At 37.1% G+C, this 13,483-nt stretch overlaps 1 protein-coding gene across 12 annotated transcripts in view; it reads right to left on the minus strand.

Moving 5' to 3' along the window:
- Window positions 1–13,483, minus strand: part of C7H11orf65 (chromosome 7 C11orf65 homolog) — an 84,862-nt gene that overhangs the window by 50,562 nt on the left and 20,817 nt on the right. For 6 of the 12 annotated variants that reach the window (XM_070273586.1, XM_070273587.1, XM_070273590.1 and 3 more), the window contains one exon: window positions 8,418–8,507. The exons of 2 other annotated variants lie outside the window; for them this stretch is intronic. In XM_070273586.1, the coding sequence (XP_070129687.1) occupies window positions 8,418–8,498 (81 nt within the window). In that variant the 5' untranslated portion in view covers window positions 8,499–8,507. Of the gene's footprint in view, window positions 1–8,417; window positions 8,508–9,792; window positions 9,855–13,483 lie in introns of all 12 variants that reach the window. 4 more of the 12 variants (XM_001499508.5, XM_023644747.2, XM_070273588.1 and 1 more) reach the window with 1 other exon arrangement.

Below are 13,483 nucleotides of genomic sequence, written 5' to 3' on the forward strand. Positions count from 1 at the left end.
TCATATACAAACACTAATTTGAGATGGATACTAGAGCTCAGTCTGAAACTAAAGCAATTAAGCCTCTAAAAACAGCTTCAGGAAAATATCTTCTGACTTCAGGTTAGATAAACATTCCTTTTTCCTCCCCAGATTTATTGAGATATAATTGACATATAATATTGTGTAAGTTTAAGGTGTACAATGTGATGATTTGATACACATATATAGTGTGAAATGATTATCACAATAAGGTGAGTCAACACATCCATCACCTTACTTGGTAGCATTTTGTGTGTGTTTGTGTGTGTGTGTGTGTGTGTGTGGTGAGTACTTCTAAGATCTACAACTTTAGCAATTTTCAAGTAAACTATAGTATAATGTAGTCACCATGCTGTATATTACATTCCCAGGATTTATTCATCTCATAACTGGAAGTTTGTACCTTTCGACTACCTTCACCCATCCCCCCGACTCTGCCCTGGCAATCACCAATCTACTCTCTATTTCTATGAGTTCAGCTTTTTTTAATATTCCACATAAAAATGAGATCATACAGTATACAGTATTTGTCTTTCTCTGCCTGACATTTTACTTAGCATGATGCCCTCCAGATCCATTCAAGTTATCACAAATGGTAGGATTTCCTTATTCCATGGCTGAATAATATTCCATTGTGTGTGTCTGTGTATACGTATACACACACATCATATATATACCTTTTTCCTTTATCCATTCATCTATAAATGGACACTTAGGTTACTTCCATGTCTTGGCTATTGTGAATAATGCTGCCATGAACATGGGGGTGAAGATACTTCTTCAAGATAGTGATTTCATTTCCTTAGTCTAAATACCCAGAAGTGGAGTTGCTGGATCATATGGTAGTTCTTTAAATTTTTTGAGGAATGTCCATACTGCTTTCCATAGTGGTTGCACTAGGTTACATTCCCACCAACAGTGTACAAATGTTCCCTTCTCTTCATATCCTTACCAACACTTGTTAGCTCTTGCCTTTTTGACAATAGCCGTTCTTACAGGTGTGAGGTGATAGCTTATTGTGGTTTTGATTTACATTTCCCTCATGATTATAGTGATATTGAGCACCTTTCCACGTACATGTTGGCCATTTGTATATCTTCTTTGGAAAAATATCTATTCTTTGGAAAATGTCCTTATACTCATTTTTTAATTAGATTATTTGGGTTTGCGCTGAGTTGCATGAGTTCCTTACATATTTTGTATATTAACCCCTTATCAGATAGATGGTTTGCAAATATTTTCTGACATTCTATAGGGTGCCTTTTCATTTTGTTGATCTTTTCTTTTGTTATGCAGAAGAGTTTTATTTGATGTAGTCCCACTTGTTTATGCTTGCTTTCGTAGCTTGTGCTTTTGGTGTCATATCCAAAATCATTGCCAAGACTAATGTCAAAGACATTTTCCCTATGTTTTTTTCTAGGAATTTTACAGTTTCAGGTCTTAAATTTCAGTCTTCAATTCATTTTGAGTTAATTTTGGGGTGGTGTGAGATAGGGATTCAGTTTAATTTTTTTTGCATGTGAATATCCAGTTTTCCCAACACTTATTCAGGAGACTCTTTTCTCCATTGAGTATTCTTGGCTCTCTTGTCAAATATTAGTTAACCATATAAGAATGGATTTATTATGGGCTCTCAATTCTGTTTCATTGGCGTATGTGTCATTTTTTTTATGTCAGTACCATACTGTTTTGATTACTATAGCTTTGTAATATAGTTTGAAATCAGGAAGCATGACGCCTCTAGCTTTGTTCTTTCTCAAGATTGTTTTGGCTATCCAAGGTCTCTGTGGTTCAACACAAATTTTATGATTATTTTTTCTTTCTTTTTCTTTTTTAAAGATTATATTTTTCCTTCTACTCCCTAAAGCCCTCCAGTACATAGTTGTACATATTTTCAGTTGTGGGTCCTTCTAGTTGTGGTATGTGGGATGCTGCCTCAGCATGGCTTGATGAACGGTGCTAGGTTTGTGTCCAGGATCCAAACCTGCGAGACCCTGGGCTGCCGAAGCAGAGCGCGCGAACTTAACCACTAGGCCACGGGGCTGGCCCCAGGATTTTCTCTTTTCTGAGAAAAATGCCTTTGGAATCTTGATAGGGACTGCATTGAATCTATAGATGGTTTTGTGTAGTCTGGAGATTTTAGCAGTATTAATGAATTTATTTATTAATTTATTTGTGTCTTCTTCAATTTCTTTAATTAGTGTTTTATAGTTTTCAGTGTACAGATCTTTCACATCCTTGGTTAATTTATTCCTAAGTTAGTGCCCTCAAGTTTGCATATATATTTACAATCGTTATATTCTCTTGATGAATTGACCTCTTTATCATTACCTAATGACCTTCCTTGTCTCTCGTGACTATTTTTACCTTAAAGTCTATTTTGTCTGATATATTATAGCTACTCCTGCTTTCTTTTGGTTACCATTTACTTTACCTGTCTTTTCTCATTCCTTCACTCTCAGTCTATGTGTGTCCTTAAAACTAAAGTGAGTTTCTTTCAGGCAGTATACTGTTGGATCTTGGTGGTTTTTTTTAAATTGATTAGCCATTCTATGACTTTCAATTGAAGAATTTAATCTCTTTATGTTTAAAGTAAATATTGATAGGTAAGGGCTGACTACTGTGACTTTGTTGATTGTTGTCTGTTTTATAGATTCTTTGTTCCTTGCTTCCTCTCTTGCTGTCTTCCTTTGTGATCTGACGATTTTTTGTGGCTGTATGCTTTGGCTCCTTTACCATAATCTTTTGTGTATCTACTACAGGTTTTTCCATTGTGGTTGCCAGGAAGCTTACATAAAATATCTTATAGTTCTAATATCTTAAGTTGATAACAACTTAACTTCAATTAATGAAACCAAGAGCTGGTTCTTTGAAAAGATAAACAAAATTGACAAACCCTTAGCTAGACTCACCAAGAAAAAAAGAGAGAAGGCTCAAATAAATAAAATCAGAAATGAAAGAGGAGAGATTACAACAGACACCTCAGAAATACAAAAGATTATGAGAGAATACTATGAAAAGTTATATGCCAACAAATTGGGTAATCTAGAAGAAATGGATAAATTCTTAGAAACATACAACCTTCCAAAACTGGACCAAGAAGAAGTAGAGAATTTGAATAGACCAATCACCAATAAGGAGATCAAACCAGCAATCAAAAAACTCCCCGAAAATAACAGTCCAGGACCAGATGGCTTCCCTGGTGAATTCTACCAAAAATTCAAAGAAGACTTAATACCTATCCTTCTCAAACTCTTCCAAAAAATTGAAGAGGAGGGGAGGCTTCCTAACTCATTCTACAAAGCCAGCATTATCCTGATACCAAAATAAGACAAGGACAACACACAAAAAAGAAAATTACAGGCCAATATCACTGATGAAAATTGATGCAAAAATCCTCAAAAAAATACTAGCAAATCAAATATAACAATACATTAAAAAGATCATACATCATGATCAAGTGGGTTTCATTCCAGGTATGCAGGCATGGTTCAACATCGGCAAATCTAGGAACATGATACACCACATTAACAAAATGAAGAATAAAAATCACATGACCATCTCAATAGATGCGAGAAAGCATTTGAGAAGATACAGCATCCATTTATGATAAAAACTCTAAATAAAACGGGTATAGAAGGAAATTACCTCAACATAATAAAGGTCATATATGACAAACCGACAGCAAATATCATTCTCAACACAAAAACTGAAAGATATTCCTCTAAGAACAGGAACCAGACAAGGACGCCCACTGTCGCCACTCTTATTTAACCTAGTATTGGAAGTCCTAGCCACAGCAATCAGGAAGAAAAATAAATAAAAGGGATCCATATTGGAAAAGAAGAAGTGAAACTGTCACTATTTGCAGACAACATGATTTAATATATAAAAAACCCTAAAGAATCCACTAAAAAACTTTTAGAAATAGTAAGTGAATACAGTCAAGTTACAGGATATAAAATCAACATACAAAAATTGGTTGCGTTTCTATACACTAACAACGAAGTAGCAAGAAGAGAAATTAAGAATATAATACCATTTGCAATTGCAAGAAAAGGATAAAGTACCCAGGAATAAATTTAACCAAAGAGGTGAAAGATCTTACACTGAAAACTATAAAACATTGTTGAAAGAAATTGACAAGATACAAAGAAAGGAAAGATATTTCGTGCTCCTGAGTTAGAAGAGTTAACATAGTTAAAATGTCCAGACTTCCTAAAGCAATCTATAGATTCAATGCAATCCCTATCAAAGTTCCAACAACATTTTTCACAGAGACAGAACAAAGAATCCTAAAATTTATATGGAATAACAAAAGACCCTGAATAGCCGAAGGATTCCTGAGAAAAAAGAACAAAGCTGGAGGTATCATACTCCCTGATTTCAAAATATACTACAAAGCCATAGTAACCAAAACAGCATGGTACCAGCACAAAAACAGACGCACAGATCAATGGAACAGAATCGAGAGCCCAGAAATAAACCCACACATTTATGGACAGCTAATATTCGACAAGGGAGCCAAGAGCATACAATGGAGAAAGGAGAGTCTCTTCAACAAATGGTGTTGGGAAAACTGGACAGCCACATGCAAAAGATGAAGGTAGACCATTATCTTATACCATGCACAAAAATAAATCAAGATGGATTAAAGACTTGAATGTAAGACCCAAAACCATGAAACTTCTAGAAGAAAACATAGGCAGTATGCTCTTTGACATCGGTCTCAGCAACATATTTTCAAGTACCATGTCTGACTGGGCAAGGGAAACAAAAGAAAAAAATGAACAAATTGGACTACATCAAACTAAAAAGGTTCTGCACAGCAAAGGAAACCATCAACAAAATGAAAAGACAACCTAACAATTGGGAGAAGATATTTGCAAACCATATATCAGATAAGGGGTTAATATCCAAATATACAAAGAACTCATACAGCTCAACAACAAAAAAACCAACAACCCAATTAAATAATGGGCAAACGATCTGAACAGAGATTTCTCCAAAGAAGATATACGGATCACCAACAGGCATATGAAAAGATGTTCAACATCATTAGCTACCAGGGAAATGCAAATCAAAACTACAATGAGATATCATCTCACTCCGGTCAGAATGTCTACAATTAACAAGACAGGAAACAACAAGTGTTGGAGAGGATGTGGAGAGAAGCGAACCCTCGTACACTGCTGGTGGGAGTGCAAACTGGTGCAGCCACTATGGAAAGCAGGATGGAATATCCTCAGAAAATTAAGAATAGATCCACCATATGATCCAGCTATCCCACTGCTGGGTATTTATCCAAAGAACTTGAAAACACAGAGGCATAAAGATACATGCTCCCCTATGTTCATTGCAGCATTATTCACAATAGCCAAACCTTGGAAGTAACTTAGGTGCCCGTCAAGGAACAAATGGATAAAGAAGATGTGGTATATATACACAATGGTATACTACTCAGCCATAAGAAATGATGAAATCTGGCCATTTGCGACAACATGGATAGACCTTGAGGGTAGTATGCTAAGTGAAATCAGTCAGAGGGAGAAACTCAAATACCGTATGATCTCATTCATAAGTAGAAGATAATAACAATGACAAACAAACACATAGCAACAGAGACTGGACTGGTGGTTACCATAGGGGAAGCGGGGAGAGTGGAGGGCAAAAGGGGGATTAGGCTCACATGTGTGGTGATGGACTATAAATAGTTTTGGGTGGTGAACATGATGTAACCTACACAGAATTCAAAATATATTACGATGTACATCTGAAAGCTATATAACATTATAATCCAATGTTACTGCAATAAAAATAGGGCCGGCCCTGTGGCCGAGTGGTTAAGCTCATGTGCTCTGCTTCAGCGGCCCAGGGTTTCGCCGGTTCGAATCCTGGGCGAGAACATGGCACTGCTCATTAGGCCATGCTGAGGCAGCATCCCATATGCTACAACTAGAAGGACACACAAGTAAAATATACAATTATGTACTGGGGCGATTTGGGGAGAAAAAGCTAAAAAAAGAAAAAAACGATTGGCAACAGTTGTTAGCTCAGGTGCCAATCTTAAAAAAAAAAGGCACATATTTCTTTGATTAAAATATTTAAAATGATAGAAAAAACCTGCATTTACATTAGTTTGACTATGCAAATTATTCATTTATAAGGCCAAGTAGCGTGCTAAAACTATGCATCTTTACTTAGAAGTAAGAGTTTCTAACCATTTTTTAAATTCAACTTCTTAGTCATACCTTCTATTGCATGGGGTACCATTTTACCTCCAGATACAACACTTAGAAGCCATTCAACATATTGATCTTATCTAAATTATTATTTTTATTACCTTCATTTTTCTTTTCTTTCTGGTTTTGTTTTTTGCTTTTTTTCATCTTTGGTTTTCCTTAAATGTCAGCTGATCCTTGGTTGTACATTAATTCTTAAGAATGAAGGTCTGTGTCAATTTTTCTAGGGAGCTAGTATGAGTATCCTGTGCTTTGTGTAAGTCTCCTCTTTTCCCATTGTCTTCATGAGTAGGAACATTGCCTGGGAGCTTTGTGATGTGGCTAGAATAAGTTAATCAATAGGCTTTATTAGAGGGAGCATGGTCAGATAGCCAGCAATTAAGCAAAGTGTCTCTCAAATACTAAAATTAAGAGTTTTCTCTTATTTACCGTGGAGTGCCAAATCCACACTAGAACTAACATTACCAGATAGTTCATTTGATTGTTTTAAAAGAGGGGATAAGACTTCAGGGTTTTTATGGGTAATAGTAAATATCCATCTACCAGCAGATATTTGACTAACGATAAATATCCATCTACCTGCAGCTTTGGGGCTTGAAGTGACAGCAGCAACAATTGGCACGGCTATTCCACGTACAGACCTTCAATTAATGCCCTTGTCTACAGTCATTCTCCTTCCAGCCCTTTTAAATTGCTAACTCCTAATTGATATCATTTCTAAGGTTCAAAAGACACACCAGCTCTCCCACTGGAGCCCCTTTGAAGCGTATCTAGGTAAGTCTCCTACATCCTGTTTTGTCCGACAGGATGCTACCATCTATTTTTGGTTTTCTAGAAATGAGATAATCTGCTCATAAACTCCATTCTCTCTGTTATGAGTTACTTTCTGTATATTGTCATCTCAACGGGGTCTGGGGGGATATAAAGCAAAAATGTGCTCAGTCTACCATCTTGTTAAAATACACACACACAAACATTTGTTTATGTATATATATGGCTTCCCTACTGAAGCTCTGTAAGGGCAAGGATGTATTGGAAAAAGCCTAGCACAGTGCTAGGAATATAACAGGTATTCAAAAGTATGTGGCTGATCAGATTCGGATGTGGAATAAAAGAAGTTACAAATGACAGAAAAGCTTAGCCTAGATGACAAGTATGCAAATAGAAACCATCAAATAAATAGTAGATTTTAAAAGAAAACTATTATTTTTGTGTTGGAAATCAAGAGTTATGCCCTAGCTTAGGTTTTATGGCTTTCATAGAGGCAAAGGGGGCAAATAATGGAAGCTATTTTGCAAGACTTGATTAACTGATACAGAGGTATTCTTGTTTTTTTTTTTTCTTATTCTCCCCAAAGCCCCCCAAGTACATAGTTGTATATTCTAGTTGTGAGTGCCTCTGGTTGTGCTATGTGGGACACTGTCTAAGCATGGCTTGACAAGCAGTGTCATGTCCATGCCCAGGATCCAAACCAGTGAAATCTTGGGTCACCCAAGCAGAGTGGGTGAACTCAACCAATCGGCCTTTGGGCCCGCCCCAAAGGTGTTCTTGTGTGCCAGAAACAGAGCCATACCACTTCACACAAAATCAGCAGGCACAGACAGAGTGTTGCTGCTATCAGAGAGAAAGCAGTGAAGTCATTTTAGCTCTTAGCTTTCGCCCAGCTAGGTTAATCAACTTGGAATATTCCTTATTCCAATGAGACCAGCTCTACCCATACTAGAGCACAGTAAGTAAGCACTTATCTAGCAGTACTACATTAATCCAGATTTAGTGTATCGTCTTCAAGAGCAGGTACTCAATAATTATTTAATGGGTGAATGTATCCCTAACACCTCACAAATCTGCTCCCTGAGTCAAAAAAAAAAAAAGTTTTAGAGGTGAAAGTCAAATGAGCCTATTAGTAATACTTTCATTGATCGTAACCATCATCAATGTGCCTGGCCCTGATCAGGAACTCAGTAAATACTTGTGGACCAATGAGATCATTAATTAATGTTAATTTTTTGAGCCTTTAAAAAATGTCTGCTTCTAAAACAAAAGATGGTACACAAATTTGTAAACACTAAAAACTATTGAATTGTACACTTTCAACAGGTGAACATTATGATATATAAATTATATCTCAATAAAGCTGCAAAAAAAGAAGCTCACAAGGAAACTTTTCCAGGCCTTCTGAATGACTCTGGCAGCTTTATCCCTCTTTATAAATTCTGCCTCCTGTTTCCAAGGCATTTGAAAGTCCTAAAATAAGAAAAAGGGCATATTTAAAATTACTTTATATACTCCATTATGAAACCCACTAGAACTCAATGAAAATTAAGTAGAAAGTTGCATAAAGCAAATAATGAACATGAGATTTGGTATCAAAATAATTATAATAAAAATAAAAATTGTTACCTATCATTGATTGCCTAACATGTTCCTTTGTTTCTTTTTTCTAATTAAAACAACAACCCTGCATGACAGATGTTACTAATATGCTTATATTAGAGATTAGAAGACTGAGCTTCAAGGTTTAAGGTCAAATAGTGATTAACTAAGCCAGTCTTGAATCCATGTCTGTTAGTCTTGAAAATCCATGACCTATCCCTGCCTCATTCAATGACTTCAAATAAGCTTTCCTTAATCAATATGCAGAGAGACAGAGTTTCATCCATAAATTTACGTAGGTCCCTAACATAGATTTAGAGATGATTAGAGATCTTTTCTTTGTTTGTAACTCTTAAAAGTGCTGACTACTCAATAAATCATGCATTAAATTGTCCCCCCAAAAAACGAGATGAAGCTTGACTATTAAGGAGCAAAGCAAAATCAGCAATTATAATCATAATTTTTATTAATAATATGAAGAAATTAGTAATAGAGAAGTCAGGAAGTCATTATAGCTTATGAGTTCTTAAAAAAGTTGCAGTAGGCAGAGAGGATCCCAAGAAGAAGTGGAGCAGTAAACACTAGAAGTCTGTCTCCCCATCTAGACAACAATTGCACTGGAAGAATCACATTAATAATTTTGGAACTCTGGAGTCTACTGAAGGCTTACAACTTCCAGGGAAAGCCTTGGAGGGTAAATTATGGTTCCTTTTGGTCAATTTAGCTCTTAGCCCAGTAGCACCTACCCATTCCCCCGCCCCAATCCCAGTAGCAAGCATCTCTGCACATGTTCTAGAAACAGACTGCACATAGCTTGTAGGAGCCAGGGTAGGGAAAAAAGGGTTTTGTCCTCCAAATATAGGAGATCTGTGCTCTGATAGTTGATTGCTACTTCTGATCACAGGGATGTGGACAAACAAGAGGGCAGCCATTGTTGTTGCATCTCCTCACATTGTTGCAAGCCTCCACCTCTAGCTGAGGTAACTTCCAGGGCATTTAAAGAGCTAGTGCCCTTTTCCTCCCCTCTACATTGTTCTCCTTTCCCCTTTTGGGAGCTAGACCCTCAAGACTAGGACGTTCAAAAACAACTACACATACAAAGAAAATGAGAAATTGACCAGGCATGCCCAGGGAAAGGCACAGGCTCAGAAAATACCTGAGAAGACCTTAAATTTTCAGGCTGATCCTTGGCTGATCCTTGTAGGCTGTAGAAACATCCTACAACAATCAAAAACAAAAACAATTTTTAAAAAAACAGTAAATGCTGGGGAAGGGGGAGAATCTGATTTCCAGAGTTACCACATTATTAAGTTCAAATGCCCAGTTTTCAACAAAAAAAAATCACAAGGCACACAAAGAAACACAAAAATATGGCCTATTCAAAGGAAAAAATAAATCAACATAAACTGAACCTGAAAAAAGACCTGATGATAGATCTTAAACAAAGTCTTTAAAACAATTACCTTAAAGATGTTCAAAGAACTAAAGGAAGATGTGGAGAAATTCAAGAAAATGACATATACACAAAATGGAAATATCAATAAAGAGACAGAAAATCTAAAGAGAAACCTAATATAAATTCTGAAGCTGAAAAGTAGAGTAACTGAAATGAAAAATTTATTACAGGGATTCAAAAGCAGAGCTGAGCAGGCAGAAGAATCAGCAAACTTGAAGATAGAACAATGGAAATTGTTGAGTCTGAGGAATAGAAAGAAAAAAAGACTGAAAAAAATGAACAAGCCTAAGAGACCTGTAGTACACCAGCAAGTAGACCAACATACAGATGGTGGAAGCCCCAGAAGGAGAAGAGAGAGAGAAAGAGGCAGAAAGAATATCTCAAGAAATAATGGCTGAAAACTTCTCAAATTTGATGAAAGACATTAATGCAAACATCCAAGAAGTTCAACAAACTCCAAGTAAGATGACTCAAAGATATCCTCACCAAGACACATAATTAAACTTTCAAAAGCGAAAGATAAAGAGAGACTCTTGAAAGCAGTAAGAGAGAAGTGATTCACACATACAAGGAAATCTCAAAGAAAAAACTGTGAACTGAGTATCCTATATATAGCAAAACTATCTTTCAAGAATGAGGGAGAAGGAGTGACATCAGCATTATGGCAGAGTGAGCTTGCCCAGGACTCTGTTCCCTCCAACATACAACAAAAAGGAGCAGCCATATTCCAACAAAAAATATCCAAATAGCACAGGAATCCTCGGAGACCCACAGCAGCCAAACAACAGAGGGCGGAGAGGCTGGAGTGCCCCTTGTAGGAGCTGGAATGAGGTAAGAGAGAACTTCACTCCCTCCCCTAAAGACTGGGACGGCTGCCACCAGAGGCCCCATGAGGGAAGGAGTGGGGGAGGGGTTGCAGGTCTGCAGGGTCAGCACCTTTGCAACCTAGAGGGAAGCCCTCTAATGGGGCAAAAGCTTTCGCCTGGCATGACCTCATCAAGCCAAGACCCCAGGAGACCAGATGGCAAGAGCTGATCGGGAAACCCTGGTCTGCACAAAAGAGAAAGTGCCACGCCCAACCCATGCTGTGCCATGCCATGTCGGCTGAAGGCCGAGGGCTCAGACTATGTGGCTCTTGATCCCCATCTAGTGGTGATAGGCTGTAACTGCAACCGAATAACATCACAATGGGCAAGACCCGTAGTTCCAGCATCTGGCAATTCATCAAATCTCCAGACCAGAGGGAAAACAATAAATACCCAGAATTATGTCCTGAAGACTCAGAAAGAAGTAAACTAAACGACAATAAATTCAGAATAGCTACCGTCAAAAAACTCAATGAGGTTAAAGAAAATACAGAGAAACAATTCAACGAGTTCTGGAGCTACTTTACAAAAGAGATTGAAACTATAAAGAAGAATCAATCAAAAATACTAGAGATGAAAAATACAATGGAAGAGATAAAACAAAATACGGATTCCCTGAATGCTCGTGTGGACACCATAGAGGAGCAAATCAGCATAATCGAAGATAGACATGTTGAATGTCTCCAGACAGAGGAGGAGAGGGAACTAAGACTAAAAAGAAATGAAGAAAACCTCCAAGAAATAGCTGATGCAATGAGGAAATGCAATATAAGAATTATAGGTATCCAAGAAGGTGAAGAGAAGGAGAATGGAGCAGAAAGTATGTTCAAAGAAATAATAGCAGAGAACTTCCAAAATCTAGGGAATGAGAGAGAAATGTGTGTGGAGAAAGATTTCAGATCTCCTAGATTTGTCAATGTAAAAATACCTACTGGAAGGCATATAGTAGTAAAACTGGCAAAACTGAATGAGAAAGAAAGAATACCCAGGGCAGCAAGGCAGAAGAAAATAACCTACAAAGGAACCCCAACAGGCTTTCAGTGGATTTCTCTGCAGAAACCTTACAAGATAGGAGAGAATGGAATGATTAAATCTTTCCCAGACCAACAAAAGCTAAGGGACTTCACAGCCACGAGGCCCCCCTCCCAACCGCCGAAAAGAAATCCTCAAGACAGCCTTCATACCTGAAAAAAGAAAAAAAGGGAGAAAGGGGTCACAAAACACAGAGTAAGGAGACAAATAGAATCAGAATAGGATAGCAAATAATCAACTATAGCATTAGGATAAATGGAAGGAAAACACCAAAAAACAAAGACAATCTTGTCACTTTAACCACAAACTCACAATACAACTTGGAATAAGATGTGAAAATAATGACTTAGGAGGGGAGGAGGAAAGGGACTGAATCAGTTTAGACTAAGGAAATAGGCTATCAGAAAATGGACTATGTTATGCACAAGACTCTGAATACAAACTTTAGGGTAGCCACTAAACTAAAAAGCAGAACAGAGACACAAAAAATAAGGGAAAAACTAAGAAACATAGCATAAGAAACTGCAGAAGTCAATGGGTAGACTAAAACACACAGGACAAGAAACAAAGGAAGTGCAGGAAAACCAGAAAACAAGTGACAGAATGACAGCATTAAGCCCTCATACATCAATAATCACCCTAAATGTAAATGGATTGAACTCGCCAATAAAAAGACACAGAGTGGCAAGATGGATTAAAGAACAAGATCCAACAATTTGTTGCCTCCAGGACACACCTCAGCTCCAATGACAAATAAAGGGTCAGAGTAAAGTGGTGGAAGACAATACTCCAAGCTAATGGCAAACAAAAGAAAGCAGGTGTTGCAATACTTATATCAGACAAAATAGATTTCAAGATAAAGCAAGTAATGAGAGACAAAGAGGGGCAGTATATAATGATCAAAGGAACACTACATGAAGAAGAAATAACACATAAATATCTATGCAACCAACAAGGGAGCACCAAAGTTCATAAAGCAACTATTCACAAACCTAAAAGAAGATATCAAAAATAATACAATAATAGTAGGGGACCTCAACACCCCACTCACATCATTGGACAGATCATCCAGACAGATAATCAACAAGGAAACAGTGTAATTAAATGAAAAGCTAAAACAGCTGGACTCAATAGACATATATAGAACACTCCATCCAAAAACAGCAGAATACACATTCTTCTCAAGCGTACACAGACCATTCTCAAGGTAGACCATATGTTGGGAAACAAGGCAAGCCTCTACAAATTTAAAAAAATTGAAATAATAACAAGCATCTTCTCTGATCATAATGCTATAAAGCTAGAAATTAATTACAACAAAAAAGCTGAGAGAGGGACAAAGATGTGGAGACTAAACAATATGCTATTGAACAAGCAATGGATCACTGAAGAAATTAAAGAAGAAATCAAAAAATATCTGGATACAAATGAACATGGTAACATGCCATACCAACTCATATGGGATACAGCAAAAGCTGTATTAAGAAGGAAAT

Source organism: Equus caballus, chromosome 7, assembly GCF_041296265.1.
Source record: "Equus caballus isolate H_3958 breed thoroughbred chromosome 7, TB-T2T, whole genome shotgun sequence".
Taxonomy (NCBI): domain Eukaryota; kingdom Metazoa; phylum Chordata; class Mammalia; order Perissodactyla; family Equidae; genus Equus; species Equus caballus.